This window comes from Sitophilus oryzae, unplaced genomic scaffold, assembly GCF_002938485.1.
Source record: "Sitophilus oryzae breed Bouriz unplaced genomic scaffold, Soryzae_2.0 scaffold_111_pilon_pilon, whole genome shotgun sequence".
Taxonomy (NCBI): Eukaryota; Metazoa; Arthropoda; class Insecta; order Coleoptera; family Curculionidae; genus Sitophilus; species Sitophilus oryzae.
Genome location: NW_022145749.1, coordinates 3,723,411 through 3,746,854, shown reverse-complemented (window position 1 = coordinate 3,746,854; position 23,444 = coordinate 3,723,411). Strand labels below are relative to the sequence as shown.

The 23,444-nt window shown below is 31.6% G+C and overlaps 2 protein-coding genes across 6 annotated transcripts in view; one reads left to right on the top strand and one right to left on the bottom strand.

Annotated features, from left to right (window-relative positions):
• Nucleotides 1-10,186, top strand: part of LOC115884089 (ABC transporter G family member 23-like) — a 45,861-nt gene extending 35,675 nt beyond the window's left edge. For all 3 annotated transcript variants that reach the window (XM_030902577.1, XM_030902584.1, XM_030902588.1), the window contains 4 exons: nt 1,348-1,409; nt 1,584-1,787; nt 8,263-8,349; nt 9,916-10,186. In XM_030902577.1, coding sequence (XP_030758437.1) covers nt 1,348-1,409; nt 1,584-1,787; nt 8,263-8,349; nt 9,916-10,136 — 574 coding nt within the window. In that variant the 3' untranslated portion in view covers nt 10,137-10,186. The remainder of the gene's footprint in view (nt 1-1,347; nt 1,410-1,583; nt 1,788-8,262; nt 8,350-9,915) is intronic.
• Nucleotides 10,187-12,655: 2,469 nt separating this feature from the next.
• Nucleotides 12,656-23,444, bottom strand: part of LOC115884075 (trehalase-like) — a 51,552-nt gene continuing 40,763 nt past the window's right edge. For 2 of the 3 annotated variants that reach the window (XM_030902537.1, XM_030902547.1), the window contains exon 6: nt 16,341-17,498. In XM_030902537.1, the coding sequence (XP_030758397.1) occupies nt 17,182-17,498 (317 nt within the window). In that variant the 3' untranslated portion in view covers nt 16,341-17,181. Of the gene's footprint in view, nt 13,054-16,340; nt 17,499-23,444 lie in introns of those variants that run through there. The other variant, XM_030902557.1, reaches the window with a different exon arrangement.

Below are 23,444 nucleotides of genomic sequence, written 5' to 3'. Positions count from 1 at the left end.
TTTCTTAAGTTATAGCATGTTTTGCTTTTTAGTTGTTTGCATTTAACTTAAATTATATACCTTTTTAATAAAAGGTAATAAAAAGTACTTGGATACAACTTGTCTTGCCATTGTCAATTTTTTTTTCAGTTTTACAACAATACACAATTAACTACTAACAGTCATAATTACTGTTCATGATTAAAAAATTTGAATTGAAATTATTTTGTTGTAAAATTAACATGAATCAATTAGTATTATAAGATAATGTACTTAACTACAATCCGTTTTTTATTTCACATTTCAGTTCATATCGTATTTATATTTGTAAACAATGAGATATGTTATTAAATAATAATAAGAAGAAAGTAAATAAATATTTATCAATTATTAAAGACGCCTAAAACTGTTAATCAATAAAACTAGTACTGTATTTTTATTTTTCTACTTGCTGTATTAAAATTCCTTAGTATTTTTAGTTGATCCCCCGTATACGGCCAGCATTCTGACTGATAAATAGCACTTCCGCTGCACCCGGTAAACGTACAAATTTTTTGTCACCTCGAAGGGTCACGAGCCGCCTTTGAAGTCAAAATAACAATAGAATTTCTTAGAGTGGGTCAACTGATATATTTTATATTCTTTAAACTGTGCTAAATTCCAAAATGTAAAAATTGTAAATTAGGTGACTTTGATAAAAAATTACTGTTGAACCCAATATGTAATACATATAATAATATCCTCAAAACCGTTAAATATTTTGAAATACTTTAAATGCAAAAATATTCATTTTTTAATTCTCCATCTAACAAAAGAATAATATACAGGGTGTTCCATTTAAAAACGAAGAAAAACTATTTCATAATTTAGAAAGTTTTGCATTGAAATTTGAACACCCTGTTTGGTTTAAGATTACGATATTTATAGGAAAGTAAGTACATACCAATTATAGTAAATGCCTAGTATAGTTTTGATTTCAGGACTTATATTAAAAAAAATAATAAAGGATGAAAAAACAATATTTTTTTTATTTATTTATTAATATTTCTGAAACTATCAAACATATTTAATACTATTTTAGGATTACGTAAAGTGATCAGAAAGAAAGCTAAAAATGCAAGAATACATAGGGTGCTCCATTAAAAAAATCATCGGGATCCACACACACTTCCACAGCCATCCTGTACAGATTAAAATATTTTCCTGAAATACTTCCTAATATAAAGTTTAGGTCTGCAGTTAAACAAAATTCCTAATTTTTTTATTGTAGGAGCTCCAGATGCCCGACACACTATTGCCGGACTCTGTATATCATAACTTCAGTATGTTCTTAAAAAGAAAAAAAAAATAATATATATTTTTTTACAGAATTGCGTTCTTTTTTGGAGTAACTATGACTTCTCAAATTATATTATCCGAGAAATGTGAAGGTAAGAAAAAAAAAATGAAATTTGAATAACTTTGAAATAAAAAATAAATTATTAACTAAAACACTTTATAAAAGTATACCGGGTGACAGCTTATCGCTTTTATAGAATAAATTTGGTTATAAGTCGGTATATGAGATATACGAGCATATTATCTCCATTATTTTTGATTTTTAGGAATATGGGAGAGATCTTTAATAGCAGGAGCCAAATCTACTGAAATGATAGTTTCTCATTTGATTCTTCAAATTGGACTTTCCATGTTTCAAAGTCTGGCACCCTTAATAATTGTTTTTTATATATTCGAATACCCTTATGCTGGCAGTATGTTTTCCATGGCATTAATAGTTTTCCTCGAGGGTATTTGTGGCCTCACCTTAGGTAATCAGTAATTTTTAAGTTTCAGCTTTGAATAAAAAGATTAAGGAAGGGACATATAAAAAAAAATTAGGTCCAGCGCGATGGGGACCTAATATGGCGGACTTAAATTTCAGTTTATCAATTCAAGTTTATCAGTGTCGTACTAATTTTATTCAAAACCTGTAAAAATATAATGTAGGGTAACCACTCAATAATTTGATGTTTTATTTTACGTTTAGTAAAAAAAATGTTAGTAGTTATTAAAATTGTTCTAAAAATATATAATTCAAAATTTTACTAGATATTTAATAACATAAACATCAGATACCCTACGGAAGTATGTAAGTCAAATTGACGTATCTTAATTATTTTTGACAAGTAGTAAATAAAAGCGAAGATGTAAGAAAAAAAATACCGGGTGCGTCTCGAAAGTGGCTCACCCTTATATATACCCCTAACTTATTTATTTTTTCAGATAAAAAAAATGAGATTTGGTATGTTAGTATAGACATTGATTAATTGACGTATTAAATTGATTTTGGTTACTTTCTGTTTCACCGGAAATTACTACAATTTTTGAGTTTTAAATGGCACCTTCGGTATTTTTTACTTTATTCGATAGAAAATGACACTCTCAATAGAATGATATAATATCATATGTCAATTTTTGACATTTTCCCTTAAAAAAAATAGTATTTTAAATTTCAATCTAGAGTGCCATGGCTGTGTTAAAAACAGTAATTTTTAATCAAGGAGCCTGGGAAAAATAGTTTTGATCGTCTAATCAGTGGCGGACTAAGCCTGTCGGGGACCCGGGGCGGCGAAGCTAAATGTGGCCCCCGGTCTGTTTAGATAATGATATACTTCTAATGCACATTTTATTAATGGTTGACAAAATTCAAGTATTTATACAGGGTGTCCCAGGCTGAGCGTGCATTAGAAGTTTCTAGAGAACTACAATAAGTATCTAGATCGGAGATATTTTGCACATCATTGTTTCACAACGAGATCTATCGATTAAAAACATTTTCAATATGACGACACTTCCGGAAGTACCGAAAGTTGACAGCAACTTTCTTATTTTAAACGGGTGCCCTCATTTTTTACATACTTAAATTCTCAGTAAAATTTTATGAATTTTGATATTAAACACTCTATACCTAACGTTAACTGTTTTTGAGGAAAAAAATAGGTATTTATAATTTTTGGACAAAAAATATAAATACTTTATAGAATAAAGAATTGTGGCCGAATGTCATATAATAATGGCCGCAGCTGTCATGAAACTGAGCGATTAAAAAATTATCATAAATCATTTTTTTCAAATGGAAATCCACTTTTTTTATTTCACGAGTGAAAAGGCTTTTCAATTAGTTACTTTTTGACTATACATGTTCCTATACCGAAAATAAATCGTTCTTAAGTAATTTAAGATTTAGTTAAAAGCGTATAGTATATAGCTAAAGCGTATATTTTTCTTGATTTTAACCAGTAGGCCTATGACTTTAAATGTCAAGTGATATAAAACAATAGATCTGGCCATGTCATATTGTGAAACTTTGTTCAAAAATCAGTATATTCTCGATCATCATTTCCAAGCCAACTTTGCGCTTGTTTTTTTTTCGATCATACGGTATATTATTAACAATATCAACTATTAGATATAACTAAAGATCGAAAATACGAGATATATTTTTTAAATACACTTTTTAAACTTTTAAGGCAGCAGTATTTATAATATAGGAAATTCAAATAATTCGTTGTCTGGCAGATGGAAATAAATTGTCTGACTATTTGACACTTAATGTCAAAGGAAGCTAGATTTTATATAGCTTCCTTAGACATTAAGTGAGAAGAAAAATATACCTTTTTAAACTAAATCTTAAATAACTTAAAAACGATTTATTTTAGGTATAGGAATATGTATGGTTAAAGAGTAACGACTGGTAACGAATTGAAAAACCTTTTCACTAGTGAAATAAAAAAATTGGGTTTCCTTTGAAAAAAATGATTTATGTAATGTTAGTAATTCAGCTACCGCCATTATTATGACATTTAAATAATTTAATTTTTTAAATAAAAAGCCACATGTCTTCTCTTTATGTCACAATGGCTGTGGTAATCGCTAAATTTGACTTTTAGGCTATACAAATTTTCTTTTGTATAGCCTAAAAATTAACCTTTTTTCTTTTCTCAAAAATGGGTAATGTTAGGTATAGAGTGTAACATCAATATCCATAGAATTTTACAGAGAATATAAGTATGTAATAAAAATGGGGGCACCCATTTAAAATAAGAAAGTTGCTGTCAACTTCCGGTACTTCCGGAAGTGCCGCCATATTGAAAATATTTTTAGTCTATAAATCTTGTTGTAAAACAATGATAACTCAAAAACAATTCATTCATCAATTTTTTAAAGTTTATAATAATATTTTTAAATCGAAAAAGGAATGCAATTTGATGTAATAAAACAAGTAATAGTCGACTAAATTAGAGGTGGCAAAATTAAATAATAATTCACCACAATACATAAAACTCTAAGATTTAATCATCTGCTGATGATAATAACATGGTTAGCGAAATGTGCGTCTAGTGCAAAAATAAAGTGTTTTGGTGTATTGTGGTAAATTAGTGTTTTATTTTGCTGTTGTAACAGCAAAGGTTCCAACCCCAACTTTAATAAATTAGAGGGATTAAATTATTGAAATCCCCGAGCGAATGTTCGCATGTTACTGTCGCGACCATAGACTTAAAATAAAATAGAGACTACACTATTTACATCTCAACGCGGACAAACAACCTTTTTTGTACACATGTTTACTTCTGGGTACAGTCGACCGAGCCTTCCTCATCCAGCCTATGTTGTCACGTCTTTAATATTATCAATTTTTTTTTTCTTGTTATACACATATATTGAGATATTAATACTACAGTTTAATAAAGTAGGTTTTAATATTCCATAGATGTATTAAATAGTCCTTATACTACTAAATTATAAGTCGGATACTGCTTTTGTCAAGGATAAGTTCTTTACAATATGACAACACCGATTAGAGGCGAGGGAGCCTATTCATTCATTTATTACCTTGTAGTACGTGTCGCACGTGTACGGTAAAGCTTGTTGCCGCTATCTTATGGCTTATTAACGCATTTTCCTAGCAAGTAGTTCATAAGTGTTGAACACATATTGGACTTGTTTGGCTGATTCAAAAAAATATAAAATATAGATTCGCCAGTGCCAAATTTGCAAGAAATTTGACTTAAATAATCCATTTAAGTCTTGAAACGGACCGGTAGGTAACCTTGGAAAAGAAGTTTTGATCGTCTAATAGGTTTCGTGTCTTGTCTAGGCCGTTTAAATATGTACAAATCGTATTTTTAATCATACATATGTCAATTTTTTCAAATGAAACAAGGGTGACTCATTAGCATATTTGGAAAAAGCATTTTTTTATGAATATATTGATACCACACACTTGGTATTTCGAGTCAAATCGTCGTTATGAACCGCGTGTTACAATTACAATTAAACCATATGCGAAAATGTCAAAAGTTGACATATTATATGTCATTCTATTCAGAGTGTCATTTTCTATCGAATAAGGTAGAAATATACCGAGGGTGCCGTTTAAAAATTAAAAGTTATATATAAGTCATTTCCGGTGAAACAGGAAGTGGCCAAAAACAATTGAATGCGTCAATCAATCCTAATTTACGTCATATACTAACATGCTAAATCTTGTTTTTTTATTTGAAAATATAAAAAAATTATGGGGGATGAGCCACTTTTGGGACGCACCCGGTATAATAAAGACAGTACCGAGTTAAATAAATGTAGTTTTCATTTTATCCACTTCCTATCATCTTCCTTGCTTTAATGGAACAGATTTATGTTTTCTCTAATTTACATAAGACATCACTTAACCAGAAAAAAATTACAACAATAATTTTTTTTTCTCTCCCTGTCGCCGATTCTATTATATCTGTGGAATAAATCCTGTTTTGATTAATATTAGGGGTTGTAAATGTTTGACTAAAATTAATAATTTATTATTAATTTCAAAAATTACATAATTTTGATTATAAAATTTCTTGTATAACGTGTATTTTATTATTTTTATCCTTTTTGGACTCTAAGACGTTTTTTCTAAACTTTTATTTAAAAAACCTGTCCTAAATCTTAATAAAATATAAAAAAGTTTAAATACGATATATTTTTAATTTAATTATAGCTTCATTAAAATAAAAAAATTACCCGGCTATGAGACGGAGAGTTCAGGTGTACTTGAGAAACGAAAGACAGTGTTGTCTTTCTCGGCAGAGTCGTCAGGGAACGACCGTTACGACAGAGACAACCTATCTATCGCTCGTGTCGCACTCGTTATAACCTAAAACAATAACACAACAATAACAAGATATTGTCTGACCGCATGTTCCAGCTATTTATGAATGAGATGCTCAGTCTATATTTTATTTTAAGTCTATGGTCGCGACCGTTCCAGGGAAATATCGCTACAAAATATAGCGATTTTGTAAGTCCTCCAAGATTCTAGGGGTCCCTTCGCTGTCTCAGGCTCGTGGCCCCCGTTATACTAAAGACGACACAGTACTCACCATCGGTCAGAAAGCTAGAATACAAGTTATGCTGTGCATTGGTTGTAATTTAAAACGTTTATTCAGTAAAAATAAATAATGAAACCATTGAAATATAACTTAAAAGCTAACATAAATAAATTCAAGTTTATATTCATAATTGTTGTAATCTTTAAAATTATAAAAAATAATAATTATTCGATATTTTAAGCAAAGAAAATTACCCCTTGATTTAATTTCCTAAATAGAAAATGCCATTGAGAATTACTGGAGCCTGATAATTGATAATTAAGTAAATATCTGCTTCTATTTATACTGTTTATAGTTTGCGTATACGTATGGTTTGCATACTCCACCTACAAATTGCTTCATAAGTATTGAACACATATTGGTCTTGTTTGGCAGTTGCATAAAAAATTACTTATTGAGATTTGGAGGCCCCCTGAAAGACGGGACTCGGGGCGGACCGCCCCTTCCGCCCCCACCCTTAGTCCGCCACTGCGTCTAATGTTATTTGTGTCTTATTCTGGCCGGTTAAAAGATGCCCAAATCGTATTTTTAATCATATCTCAATTTTCCCAAATAGAACAAGGGTGGCTCATTAGCATATTTGGAAAAAGCATTTTTTATGAATAATTTGGTACTACACACTTGTGTTTTGAGTCAAGTTATCGCTATGAATCGCATCTTACAACTTCAAATAAACCATATGCGAGAATGTCAAAAGTTGACATATGCTATGTCATTCTATTTAGAGTGTCATTTTCTATCAAATAAAGTACAAACATACCGAGGGTTGTAGCAATTAAAGCTAGTACCTAATTATTGAAAATACATTTTTAGACACTCTGTATAAGGTAGTATAATTTTTATTATTGCAACACAAAATTTAGTAAATAGAAAAAGTTCAGTACAATATTTGGTTTTAAAAACTTAAATACGTCTAGAGAAATGAAGCATTAACATTTTTACTGTATTTTGACAAAAAACGTAAATATCTTAAAAACGGTAAGATTATAATGCGGCAAACCTTAGTAGAAACTAAAAATGTAATAATATACATTAAAAAAAAAGAACTTTGATATTTTTATTTATTTGGGACACTCTGTATCTTGTAAAAATATTTTTAAATTGTAGCTCTAATAGTCCTTCAACGAATCCAAAACTTACAATTTGTATAAATCTAATTATTTAGCTACAATACTCGTTGTCGTATGTAGTGAATAACTTTGTATAGATACTTACCAGTAAAAAGTTGTGGGTTGTGGCCATTATTTCCTTTGATTTTTGAATGAGATCTACCTCACGCTGCACACTCAACTACTTTAGTCTTTTTTCAATAAATTGCAATAGTGTCACTGTTAATGTAAGTTCTAACACAATTTCCTTCTTGACTTTATTACCCCTAAACAAAACCGTAAGTAAGTCAGTCAGTAAAAACAAACAAATCCCCGAAATTTCAAATCGAATTCAAAACGTCAAACAGAACTGCCACGGACTGGGCTCCTGCCACTATGATGTGGATTCCGTCCACCATGCATGAATACATGAATAGTATTATTGTGGCATACTCTCTTTTTTTATCTTTTTATTCAAAGGTAATCAGTAAGTTTTAAAATTAAAAAAAATATTAAGTTCAAAAGAAAAAATTTGAAAAAATTCATGAGGTGAACGAATTTTTCGAAATTAAAAGAGTATGTTAATAATTTTTCGGATTTGACGGTTTTTACACTGTTTATTTAAAATATTTATGCATTTAAAGCTTTGTTTCTTACGTCACAGATATTATATTAGTTTAGTTATTATTGAATAAATTGTAATTTATTAAAAATTGCAAAGTAGTGTTAACAACAATATTATTTTTCTATTAAATGTGTTGTTAAATTATTGTATTTTATTTTAGGGTTCTGCATATCAGCTAATAGTAAAAACCACATTCAAGCTCATATTTTAAGTACCTCATTTTTGTTTCCCACTTTAATAACTTGTGGTAAGTAAAGGCGGACTCTGACGACTCGTATACTTGGCAAGTATTTTTTATTCGCATAGAGGGTCCTGTGAGAATGCGGCGTAGCTCCTATAAGAAATAACTTAGAAATTCTGTATAGATACCCGACGCACCATGTATACCTTTTATACCAATTACAATGTTTGTCAAGTACACGAGTCGTGAGAATCCTTCTTAATATAAGTGTATAAGCGTTGTATAGGCTTGATGCATTCTCCGCCGGTGCTGCCACCGCCGTTATTTCGGCTATAACGAAATTTATATTTATTAATATTGCACACAAATTATATTTCATCCTCTCATAGTATATGTCTATTTAATTTTTTGATTATGTAACGAACACTTTGTTTACTCACTTGTTTCGTCGAACTGCTTGAATCTATTTTTGCTATTGATCAAATCGGTGTAAGAAATTATGAAGCTAAGTATAGGAGAGTTGAATATCCGGGAAAGTTGAGTTATTGAATGTTATTGCATCCAATAGCGCCATAATTACGCTCTCCTTTACGCGTTTACATTTTTTTGGACAATTTTATTAACATTTGAAATTGTCACAATACAACAAGACGCCTAGTTCGAATTCTTTTTCACTTATAGCCGGAGAGCTGGCGACATATTTAGAGAACATATTTTAGGCAAGTTAGAACAACAAAAAAAATAAAGTTTAATAACTTGTGAACCCAGAATCCTAAGTCTGGCTGGGGGGTTGGGGGTATTTCGCTACTGCGCACTATTGCCGACCGGGTCTCAATAAACTATCTTTCTCGCGCTTATAGATACTCATAAGACTTTCTTATCGCGCTCATTTAAAATCTTTATTCGCGTCTGGCAAGTATTAAATCCCATTGAATTCGTCTGGCAATTAACACCTATTTTTTAATATCATCTAATAAACACGCTGTAAAAATTTTAGAGTGCCTAAAGTATGTTTTCCAGGTATAATAATTAAACAACATTTGGAATGGTCTGGTTACACTTTAAACCCGAAAAAAAAAAGTCTGGCATACTTATTTCTAGATTAAATAGATGCTAAAATTTAAGAATAAACAAATTTCAAGTTGCCTAAAGAATGTTTTTTGGATTTATTTTTTTGCAAATGTTACGGGTTGCGCAGTAGCGAAATACCCCCAACCCCCCAGCCAGACTTAGGATTCTGGGTTCACCAGTTAATAAACTATACATTTTTAATTAATCTAGCTTGCCTAAAATATGTTCTCTAAATATGTCGTCAGCTCTTAGGCTATTATTCTTTACTACCCCGTTACATCACACAAACCTCGTACCTGAGTGTTTCATAGTCTGAATAACTGCACTAACAAAAAAACTAAAATACTTAAATATTATGACAAAACCCCGATTTCAATGTTATTTTAATGCGATCGACATGACGGCGCGGCGCGGCGTGAGCTATATACTGATAATTTCTGATTCCTGCCGTAGAGTGCCCTGCGGTCGGAATTTGTTGAAATGAACTGAAATGCACTAAGCCTATAAGTATAAAAAATATTAATTTAAGCATTATCTACCCAGCTTTCCGTTTTGTTCTAGGTTTCATGTGGCCTTTTGAAGCATTACCCAAGCTGCTACAAACTATCATACAATATTTTCCATTCAGTACGCCCATCGCTACCTTTAGAAGTATAATGAAAAAAGGATCTACCGAAGAAAATTTATATGAAATAATGGCATCGGTTGGTTTGATAGCATTTTGGACATTACAATTTATATTAATTAGTTTCCTTACATCTAGGGACAAGCAAAAGAAATAAAAAATATCATTAATAATAAGCTTTTACTAATACAATTCATATTGATTTTTTTTTAATTTTTGCTTATATTAAAGTAAAGCAGGTTTATTTTAGTGTGTTAGGTACTTATTTCACTTCCAATAATTGCATAAAACTGCTTAAGTTCTTTTTATGTATGCATACTTCATGATTCAAGATCGCATTGTAATAAATACTACTTTTAATTAACAAACATCATGCTAGGCTATATCCTTGTTTATAAAAATATATATACAAGGGCTATATCTAAAATATAGGGTGAGTTTCCTACGATGTTTTCTATGGGTATCTCGGAAACTACTGGAGATAAAGTGTCGGTTAAATGGGGAAAGAATTGCAGTTTTGTGGGGTCATAAACATGTGCCTTTCAGATTTCTTAAAAAGTTCATGGCTTACTAGATATTTCGAAAAAAAAAACCAAATTTTGGCTATTTCAAAAATTGTCCCTAATTCCATTATAATCTATTTTAGACAAAAAGTTTTCAAATAAAAGTTGTAGATAATCACATACTTAATGAGATTGTGTCCTCCGTTTTTTTTTCTAAAGCCTGTCATTTTTGACATATGACACAAACACATGTTTTTTTAAATGGAAACCATAGTTGGCCATGACTTCATAAAAAGCGCCATTTTTAAGCTTTTCAGTGATATAAGCTATAATATATGCTTCTTTCAAAAAATTACTGAGTTATAGCAAATTCTTATAATTTTAAAATAATTTCACTTAGTTAGCCATGGGAACAAGTTCAATCGTCGTTGCTTTCAGTAATGTGAAACTGTCACATCCAAACTTTGTAAATTTTAATTTAGAAAGTTTAATTTACAAAATTTGAAAAATTCATATTTACAATTTTTGTTTATTTTAATAACAAAATTTACAATTTTTGTTTATTTTAATAAACAAAAATTGTAAATATGAATTTTTCAAATGAAGAAAAGCGTGTAGGATTATTGGGTTTAACTTTTCTTGGCCATACATTTTCGAGGATACGTTGACCGGTGAACGTTACTTACTACGTTTTTTAGAAAAGTTAAATTTAGATACTCGCGCATCAATAGAGTGGTTCCAACATTGCTTTCATTATAACACTCCCGCTCATAATGAAAGAAATGTTAAAAATTATTTATATCATAATTATGCAAACTCAGGGATAGGAAGAGGTGGACTGACTAATTGCATAGGCCTCCTCGATCACCTGACCAATCCATTTTAGATTTTTTTTATGCTGTATGGTTAACAACAAAGTTTACAAAACAACTTATGAATTAAGAGAGACATCATGCAAGCATGAATTAGGAGAGGAGAAGTTTATTAAAGTCGACCGGCCGTTCTGTGGGAAAAGCTTGTACTTCAGTTTTAAAAAGATGCATTTAATGCACTCAAAACGATGGCGGTTTTTGAACATTTAACCTATATCGCTGAAAGCTTAAAAAATAGCGCTTTTTATGAAGTCATGACCAACTATGGTTTCCATTTAAAAAAACATATGTTTGTTTAGAAAAAAAAACATAGGAGGATACAATCTCATTAAGGATGTGATTATCTACAACTTTGATCTGAAAACTTTTTCTCTAAAATAGATAATACCGGAATTAGAGACGATTTTTAAAATAGCCAAAATTTGTTTTTTTCGAAATATCTAGTAAACCATGAACTTTTTCAATCTGAAAGGCGCATATTTGTGACCCCACAAAACTGCAATTCTTTCCCCATTTAACCGACTCTGTATCTCCAGTGGTTTCCGAGATACCCATAGAGAACATCGTAGGAAACTCACCCTGTATATATTTATTTCTTAAAAAAATATCAATACTAAATAAGCGAAAAGGGAGAAATTTCAAGTCTTTTGTTTATGAGTATAAAAAATTTATATTTTATACCTTATATGGATTTAATCACCACTCTGACTAACTGATTAACTAACTAATTTTGATGACACTCAGTCCTTTCATCAGACACTCAGACCCCATTCATAGGGATGGTACAAATGGATTATTAAGTGTTTATAATCATTCGATGGAATTGAGGAAACGGATAACTTAACCATTATGCTCTTGCCGTCAACATTTTCCAGAGCTATGATGCTATATGTCTCCGCGGAAATGATTCGGGGTCCTATACACAGCAGTATAAAAATAAAATAAAAAAAGGACAGAGGCATAGGAAATGTAGGACCCGTTTCCCCTTCTTTTGAGCCAATGCAGCTTCGACTAATTGGGCAGTGTCCCGTATAAGTATACCACCGTTAGCCTGACGATGTCTGTACGCGACTTACTTATGAGCTTTGCTAAGATCGTATTTCGGCCAAGTTTTCCTGATTGTTCTGCAGGTACTTAAAGTTTTCATTCTACTGTTCCCAGACTGACTGTTGTAGACAGAACGTGGACGTAAATGTCTTATTTATGGTATCGGGAGGAGTAAAGACTCCTTCTGATGTATGTACCCCCAGGCACGATTGTTGCCTGGTGAGTTAATGAAAAAAAGTATTTTATTATTTTTAATTTATTTTATTTCAAACAATAACAGTGAGCACAAGTTCATTGTAATATACCTATTGTGTATATGCAACGAACAAAACGTTTTAACAAAACACTATTTATAAAAATACAATAATCACAGTAGCGGATTAAATCCAATATTTAAATTAATCCTTGTATACACATGCTGTACTTTTTTTTAAGTTTTGGAACATATTGATTTAACCTCGATTCAATAAATAAATATCTATCGACTTATGCTTAGTAAAGGCTCCTTTCCTCTTTATTCTATATGTATATTATGTCGAAGTCATATACTGAAACCCGTCATTTCCTGACATGCCATCTTTTCATATATTGCCAGGAAACAGCGCAACTCTTCAATTGGTACATCGTTTGACTGTGGATCTCAGGCCATTCCCTGTAATGACGGAGTTTAGTAAAATTATGTAATTAATTGAATCAACTCAGTTACCCTGTTTGCCGTTTTCAATCAATGAATGTTTTTATTAACTACTCAGTACATTTTAGTTGAAATAGACATGTTACAACATTTAAATTTCTTTAACAAGAAACCATCTCTCCAATTTCAAAATATCCATTTTTCCATTAAAAAAATACTGATAACTAGAAACCTTTCGGTACATTTTATCTTAAATAACGTAATTAAAGAAAATACCTTACTTTAATGAACTAAAAGGCAACAAGGTTGTCTTAAACTTCTTAATATCATTGATACCCCAAAAACTAGCAAACAGGCTAACTAATAATTTAGTTAATAGAGGCTAATTTGAGCAGAGACGATTGAGATTCACAGTCAAACCACAGGTTAATCCAGATTCATCCATGAGCCGGAGCAACTAAATATATCAAGGATGCTTTAAATATCCTATTTAAAGGGACTGAATACAAAGCGCATGCGTATGATGAATAGCTACCATTGATCAACAAAAAACTGTGCCACATATTAGGTACAGTTGGGAGTACATTTTTTACAAAAGGCAACAATCCATCCGAGAAAAAAAAACGAAGTCTGACAACATCATAGCCATATTAAAGGTTTGAGGTCACGGCGGCGTTTATCAGCAAGATGAAATAAGTGCCATATCTGTAAGTTAATCTGTTGTCAAAGGATGTATCAATTGAAAAGTTACGCTGTTTGTCGGCGGTAAGTGAATTGACTAGGCATTTCAGAGCGTGACAAATTTCTCTGTTTAACGCCCACATACAGGGTGTTTCAAAACACATGTGCTATTTCTTGAAGGGAGATTCCTCGCCTAAAATAAGATTTATTTTTTTCTATCAATATAGGTCCGATGCTGCTTTGTTTCATAGCTATAGAAGGTTAATGTCTTCATTTTTTTATTTATTATAATTTTCTTTCAAGTGCTTTTAGCGATTCGAATGAAATTTTGAAGGTAAACGTTTCTATAAGTGCGACATATTTTAATGCTAAAAATGACATATTCATCAGCGACGTACATATTGTGTCACAAGAATATTAAAAAAACATTTATAGAACGTTTAATGCCGATTAAAAGTTGTCTTCAGTTATTTTGTCGTTTTCGGACTCCTTAATGAGATAAACTCAATTTTATTACATTTTTTAATGTCATTAACTGACCAGTGTTAAATAAGAACTCATTGATTTCTCATCAAAAAAATATGAAAAAAGTTTCTATGAATAAATATGGGTTTGAAATTCATAGTTTAAAGTTACAGGATGTTAAAACTTTTGAATAATAGGTCTTTTGTAATTATATTAAATACCATTTATTTGGAATTTGCTGTAGGTAGCACTGAAAATCAGTAAATTTTAATAAAATTTAATGATAAATTAGATTAAATAAATAATCTACTATTTTTATTTTATTAATTGTGATTAATAAAATTGCGTTTATCTCATCAAGGACATCGAAATCGACAAAATATCAATACACAAGGTGTTTCAAAAAACATGTGCCACCTCTCGTGGAGAAATTCCTCACGTAAAAATAAGATTTATTTTTCATATCAATATAGGTCCGATTCTGCTTTGTTTCGTAGCTACAGGGTGTTAAAGTCTTAACATTTTTTCGATTAATTATAATTTTCTTCCAAGTACTTCTAGTGATTCGAATAAAATTTTATGGATAAAAATTACTATAAGTGCTACATATTTTAAGACTAAAAAATGGCGATAGATTCATCAGGGACGTGCATATGGGTTATCAGTGGAATATTTTTCATAAAAAAAACATGTGGGCCACTGACTTTTTTCCTTTGATATCAAAATTTTGTAGGCGTTTTAGTGCCAATTAAAAGTTATCTCTTGATATTTTATCGAATTCGGCCTCCTTGATGAAATAAACGCAATTTTATTAGTATCAAAATTGTGTAGGCGTTTTAGTGCCAATTAAAAGTTATCTCTTGATATTTTATCGAATTCGGCCTCCTTGATGAAATAAACGCAATTTTATTAATCACAATTCATAAAATTAAAATAAAAATAAAATTAATAAATTATATACTTTACCTAATTTATTATTAAATTTTATTATTATTAGTTATTATTACTATTAGTCCAAGTTACAGCAATTTCAAATAAAAAAAATAATGGAATTTAAGGTAATTACAACACATCATTTCAAAAAGTTTTAACATCCTGTAATTCTAAAACTATGCATTTCCATAATATGTTTACAGGAACTTTTTTTCATATTTTTTGATGATATGAGGAATCAAAGAGTACATATTTAAAACTTTCGCAAGTTAATGATATTAATTTTTTTAAAGGTTGCTATTAGACTTGGATCAAGGCAAATTAATAAAATTGCGTTTATCTCATCAAGGAAGCCGAAATCGACAAAATATCAATAGACAACTTTTAATCGGCATTAAACTGCTTACACTATTTCGCTAAAGAGGGAAAGAAAAGTCAGTGGCGTACATGCTTTTTTTAGAAAAATATTCCAGTGATAACCCCTATGCACGTCCCTGGTGAATATGTCAACACTTCTTTACCTTTAAAATATGTCGCATTTATAGTACCTTTTACCCTCAAAATTTCATTCAAAACGATAAAAGTATTAGGAAGAAAATTATAATAAATTCAAAAAATATTAAGAATTTAACACCCTGTAGCTACGAAACAAAGCAGAATTGGACCTATGTTGATATAAAAAATAAATCTTATTTTTACCCACGAGAGATGGCACATGTTTTTTGAAACACCCTGTATACATCTTTTAATCGGCATTCTACAAAATTTTGTTAACAAGAAGACAGAAAGTCAAGGGCTCACATGCTTTTCTTTATAAAAATATTCCAGTGATTACCCATATGCACGTCTGTGGTGAATCTATCAACACTTTTTTAGCACTAAGATATGTAGAACAGATAGGAACTTTTACCCTCAAAATTTTATTTGAATAATTAAAAGCCGAGCTAAAAGCACTTATAAAATTTTAACAAAACGAGAAAATGAAGACTAAGACCCCATAGCTACGAAACAAAGCAGACCCGGACCTATGCTGATATAAAAAATAAATCTTTTGTTGCGTGAGATGGCACATGTTTTTTGAAAAACCTCGTGACTCGACCAAATACGCTAAACTAGCGTTCCTTAACCTGTGGTCCGCGGACCCCTGTGGGTCCGCAAATATGTATATGAGGGTCCGCCGTCTTATCTATCAATATTTGAATTAATAACTAAATGTCAGCATTTTGAGGTCATCTTTTCTGGGATATTTTTCAGAACCTGACAATAAAAACTGGATAGCAGACCCTTTCAGGCAGATCATTCAGATTTCATCGCAGGTGTTTCAGATATCAACGGCTTGACAACGATACAGAAAAATGAGTTAATAGAAATATCATGTGATTCAGCTTTAAAACATAATTTCAAAGAAACTTCTTTATCAAATTTTTGGGAGAATCTAGAAAAAGTTTATAAAGAAATATCAGAAGTAGGCACCACAGGTAGCACTGAAACATTTACTGCTTTTCTCATCCACATGCCTCTGTGAAAAATCATTCTCTACTCTTGTATACATGAAAACAAATACAGACAGGGGCAGATACAGTAATTTATTTTAGGGGGGGCCCAAAATAAAAAGTAATGTAGAATATACTTTTTAGGGCGCCATTTTTAATCCAAAAGCCTAAGATTTAACCCAATTTACAGATTCTAGGGGGGGCCATGGGACCCCCTCTGTATCCGCCACTGAATACAGAAAGAGATTACAATTAGAATCCGATTTGAGATTACAACTAAGTCAAAAGATCAACCTGAATATTATTAATTTAGTTGCAAGAAAAAGCAGCACCATTTATTAATTCACATTAATAAAGTATTTTTAATTTTTATAAAAATGTAATTTTTTGTAGTAAAGTAATTTGTCTTAAAATTTCTGTTTTTTTTAAATTAGGAGGGTCCTTGAAATTTTGCTTGATTTTTCAGGGGTCTGCGAACTGAAAAAGGTTAAGAAACGCTTCGCTAAACGATTAATCCGCCACTGTGGGTAAAAAATATGTTATGGTAAAGAGATTTTCTACGATAAGTTTTTGATCACCTTAAAACGTTACTTATGTACATTATTAAACTAATAAGCCCAAAATAAATGTACGGCTTTAATAAGGCTTTGGAAATGGAATGAGCACTGCTATAGAATGTGTGTATGAAGCTGAGGGCCACTCCGTTCGTCCAGCCGAACCCCAACTGGACCTCGTACTCGCCACCGCCTCCGTATACGCCCGGTTCGACGGCGTCGTACTTTTCGTACATCGCGTTGTCCCGTTGGTAGCCTTTCATGTTGGCGCTGATCCATCTGTTGGCGAAGGTTCTCGCTATTTTTTGGGCTTCTGGATGTTCGGTCATGTGAAGACCTAAATGAAAGAAAATGTATAATAAAAAAATTGCGTGTGATCTATGTGCGCATATTTGAAGAGAAACTTCTTACTATAGTCTGTGAAACGAATAACTTTGAATTTGACAGTTCCCGCGGGCTTTTCTAGTGTTAATTTTATTAGGTTAGCAACTTGCAGCCATGCTGTCGCAATGCCGTCTCTAGTAGAACAGCCTAGGAGCGAGCTTTATGACGTCACGCTAGTTAGATACTACACATTAATAAATATGTTGTAGAATACATGGAAAACATAATTATTCCTCGTATTTTTGGTTTCTATTTTAAAAATAATATACATAGTGTTAAATAACTAGAACCCTGGTCACTTGTTCTCTGGATTTTATTTAAGTTCACTTTAGTTCACTGTTTCTAGTTTCTTAGTTAATGGGGTACACAAAAGGGCACACACTAATTAAAAACTGCTTTATTTATAACACTTGGTCGCTTGATTATCTCATGGCGGTCTCTCTCTCTACCCGAGGTCACCACTTAACGATCAATGCTACCAACTTAAATATGTATAACAATATAAGAAATATATATGATAATATGAAAAATAATATGTCTTTAACATTCGGCCATCCTTAATCCTTTTCGTCCTCGGAAAGGCAGTAATCTTTAAGGTAAGTAGGCTTCCTCTTAATCCTCTTAGGTTCGTAATCAACCACCTGACTACAGTCGTCTTGGCTCCGTTTTTCTTGTGAATCCATCTTCGGTTCATGCTGTTCTGACTTATGAACATTGTCGTCGGATGGTTCATCATCTTCACTGTCAGTTTCGTCTGTTTGTACGTCTTCTTCAGAATCTTCTAAGTTTTGAGTCAAATCGAAATGTTTCAAGGCGTCTGCGGCAGCTACGCCTCGGTAAAATCTCTGAGTTCGTTGGATTTCAGGTAAATCTTCAATTCTGTAACGATCATGAGGTAGTTTTTCTATTACTACATAGGGTCCTTTGTATTTTGGTATCAACTTCCGTGAATCTCCAGAAGCAGTAACATTTTCGCTTCTTAACATGACCATGTCTCCTGGTTGAAACTCTTCTGATTTCACTCTGTTCTTATTATATCTTTCTCTTTGCTTCATTTGATCTTCTAAAATATTTTCTATAGCCTTCTTTCTTCTTAGCTCAATACTACTACTATTTCGTGTTTCGTTTTCTATTTCGTCATCAACTGGATCATATTGTATTTCTCTAGGATCAAAACTAAACAATAAACCATATGGTGTACTTTTCGTTGCTTGGTGTATAGTGTTGTTTATGCTCCATTGTACTTTGTTTACTTGTTTGTCCCAATCTGTTCCATCATCTACGTTACTAAGCGATGCTATAGACGGAGTAATCAATCTATTAACACGTTCACATTGTCCATTTGCTCTCGGGGTTGACACTGCATTTTGAACACGTATAATGTCGTTCCTTTCACACAACTTCTTGAAAGCATTTCCAGTAAAGGCTGTTCCTCTATCTGTAATGATTCGATATGGTTTCCCTATTAGATAGAATAAATCTTCTAATATGTTTACTACTGTCGAAGACGATGTACTTTTCACAGCTTTAAGTATCGTAAATTTAGTAAATCCATCTACTATCACTAAAATGTGTTTATTTCCTCTTTTACTGGTCACAAATGGTCCTAAATGGTCAATATGGATTGTATGTAGAGGTATACCAATTTTATCAATGGAATGTAAGTATCCCTTTCTTCTTCCTCCTGGCGTTTTATTATATAGGCATTTGACACATGAACCTATATAACCCTTTACATAGTTTCTCATTCTGGCAAACCAATACTTTTCTTTTATCTTTTGTAATGTCTTCTCTAATGCTAATGTCCCAGTTCATCATGACATTTTTGCACTATTCTCCATCTGATTCTTTTAGGTACTGCCCATTTCAAATTTCCATTTTCATTTTTGTACACTCTTCCATCTCTAATTTCATATTCCGTTAACAATCTCCTTTCTTCGATATTTTCAGGCTCTTTCTTCTGTAATACATCAGCTATCCTTTGGATTTGTTGATCTTTTCTTTGTAAGACACACAACCAATCTTCTTCATCAAGGTGAGTAATAAGTAGTTGAATTCCCTCTCCACAATCTGTTTCTTCTGTCACCTCTATAGGATTTCGCGATAAAGCATCAACATGTTCCATATTTTTACCAGGGCGATGTTTAATCTCATAGTCATAATCCAATAATTTCAAACACCATCTACCTATTCTAGGTATTAGATTCTTTTTCGTGAAGGTAGTGCGTAAAGCATTACAGTCAGTTACAACAACAAAGTGTATTCCAATCAGGTAAGTTCTCAATCTTTCTAATGCCCAGGTAACACATAAAGTTTCTAATTCTCCTGAATGATATTTTTGTTCTTCGGGTGTAGTCTGTCTACTAATAAATGCAACAGGATGCATTTCATCATTTGAACCTCTTTGTAACAAAATTGCTCCTAGTCCGATCATTGAAGCATCAGTATGAACTTCAGTATATGCTTTCGGATCATACAATCTTAACACACTCGTACTTGTCAATTCTTCTTTCAAAAGTTCAAAGGCTTCTTGCTGATCTTGGTCCCAAATCCATTTAGTATTTTTCGATAACAGTTTTGTTAATGGTTTTGCTTTTATGGCATAACTTTTAATAAATTTTCTGAAATATCCTGTTAAACCAAGAAACTGTCTGATATTCTTCACATTCTCAGGTGTTGGAAAATCACTTACACTCTTCAGTTTCTTTCTTCCTGGTCTAATTTCTCCTTTCGATATTTCATAACCTAAGTATTCAATATTTTCTTCTAGAAAGAAACACTTCTTTAGATTTAGTTTCAAATTTGCTCTTCGTAACACAATTAGAATTTCTTCAAGGTTATTTAATCCTTCTTCCTCTGTTACACTAGGTAACAAGATGTCATCCATGTATGCCATTGCTATTGTAAATCTTAAAGGTCCTAGTACATGGTTAATCATCTTACTGAATATGGCCGGTCCATTCAACAACCCAAATGGCATCTTCTTAAATTCATATATACCATCACTTGTGACAAACGCTGTTTTCGCTCTTGAATTTTTCTCTACTGGTACTTGATAATATCCGCTTTTCATGTCTAATGATGTATAATAGTTTTTTCCAGACAATCTATCTAATTGATCCTCAATTATTGGTAGTGGAAACTCCATTTTCGTTGTGATTTTATTTAGGCCTCGATAATCAATACAAAATCTTTCATCTCCCGTCTTTTTCTTTACAATTAGTATTGGACTAGCATAGGATGAGTTTGAATCTACTATAATTCCAGCGTTCTTCAGCTCTTCTACCATTTCCCGTACCTTTGCTCTCTCAGAATGACTTAATCTATATGGACGATACGTAACTGGTTGATCTGTTGTGGTTTCTATTTTACATTCAAATTCTGGTGTACATCCTAATTCTTTTAGACTGTTGGCAAAACAATCTGAATATTGATTTAAAATCTTTATTAATTTCATTTGTGTCTCTGTAGAAATATGGTCATTTATATGCATATCTTCTTTTTTGATCTTATCTTCACTATTTTCTTCAAAAATCTCCAAATTATTTTTATTTACTTCAATATTCTCTTCTTGAGCTTCACGACAACGTACAGCTCTTGCTACTTTCTCATTTTTATCTATGGACAGGTCAGCATTATTTAAATTTATGATTGGTACATATGTTTGCAAATTTTCGTTCACAGCTACTACACATCTTGGGATACATCTTCTTTCATCATTTGTCGACTCAATATATAGATCTTCTTTTAAATTGTCTTTGATATATACTTCTAAAAATCCAATATAATTTTTAGGTATTACTTTCTTTTCGTTTGACCATAAATTAACTTTTTGCATTGGTAATGTTGGTATTTGTATTTTAGTCAAGTTCGATTGATCTTCAATATGCTCATCTTCAAATATTCTCAACTGATCTCCCTTTTTATAATAACTATGTGCTTCTGTTCAGTGAATGGTTGTCCTAACAATAATGGAATATCAAGATAATTATCGGGTACTACTAAAAGTTTTGTAAATGCTTTAGCTTGATCAATCTCTATTTCAACTTCTATTTCTGCTAATATGTCCACTTTTCCATAACCAAATCCTCTTACAGTTAATGGGGTTTTGATACTTTTTATTTCTAAATTCAACTGTTCAGCACTTGACTTTCTAATCAGGTTTCCTTGACTTCCTAAATCAACATAAGTTTGAATTGGTTTTCCATCAATCATTGCTTCTTGAAAATATTTCTGGCTCATTTTATTAAAATCCATGCTGGTAATACAAACATTAACATTCCTATCTTGATTTGATTGATTTTGATTTGATTGACTTGTTCCATTTGAAGAATTAGTTCTGCAATACTTCGATGTATGACCGTATTTTTTACAAACAAAACATAATGGTTGATTTTTGTCATTTCTTGGTGGCAAATATCTACTTCGTTGTTCATGGACTGTTTTATTTTGCTCTGATTGTTGCTGTTGATTTCTAGTATCAGGTTTTGTTTCAAAATGTTTTTCATTTCTTATGATCTCTCGATGTCTCAATTTTCTTCTATTACTTATTCTTTCAAATTCTTCTAACGAGTGCAATAAATCATCTACATCAATATGCATTTTTCCAGAAGTTACGTCACATAAATTCTTATCATATAATCCAACTAAAATTTGCTCTCTTGTATCCATAAACTCTAATCCCAAATCCTTACATAATTTTACTTTTTCATGAAAATAATTACTTAAACTCTCTTCTTTTTTCTGTATTCGGGCCTCCATTAATCTCCATTTTTCAGCTAAGCTCACTTTTCCAATAAATGTTTTCTTAAATGCATTTTCAAAATCTTGAAAAGTTCTTATATCTTCAATCTTGCTCAACATCCAGTGTTTAGCTCCTCCGACTAAATGTATGCGAGCAGTCTCCAATACAAATTGGTCAGGCCAATTATGCAGCAATTTCATGCTCTTTAAATTTTTTAACCATTCGCTAGCATTCGATTTTGCTTCACCATCAAAATATCTAATATTTTTCGTTAAATCGGGCATAATTTGAAAATGATCTTCGCTTCTACCAGCCTCTGACATTGGTGTAGTTACTTTATCAATTAATCTTTCCATGACTAAATCTCTTCTTCGATTTTCCTCTAACATTATCGACATCATTCTATTTATATTTAGATTTTCATCAATTCCTGGCATACGCATTTCAAATTCGTGACTAACACTGTCTTCAAAATTTTCGTTTTCGTTTCGTTCAGCCATTTTCTTGACAATTTGACAATTAAAATTAAGAAGTTTCTTGACAATTTGGTAAATAAAAATTTAAAAATCTTCTTGACAATTTTTTGAAAATCTGGCGAATGAAACTAAGCTTCGGATTGTGGTTACGAGATGGCGCTTTTCAAATTTCTGCTAATAGGGTAGAACTTCTGTAGTTTTGAAATTCGTTAGTTCCAAGGTTACTCACTAGATGGCAATCAATTCTTGTTATCACTAATTCGAAGAGATGGCGTATTAGTCGTAAAAACTAAAGGCGGACGAGTTTCACAGGTTAATGTCTTTTTAAGTTTATAATCTCAATAAATTTCAGTAAATTTCAGTTCACTTCACTTAAAATAATGTCTACTTTTCTCAGTTCACATAAGTTCACACAAGTCCTCAATCACTCAACTGATAACTCACAAACACAATCACAAACATCACTACGCGACACTGGCAAACCACGCTATTTTCGCTATAAGTTCTTTATCCACTTCTGAAATGTTAAATAACTAGAACCCTGGTCACTTGTTCTCTGGATTTTATTTAAGTTCACTTTAGTTCACTGTTTCTAGTTATCTAATGGGGTACACAAAAGGGCACACACTAATTAAAAACTGCTTTATTTATAACACTTGGTCGCTTGATTATCTCATGG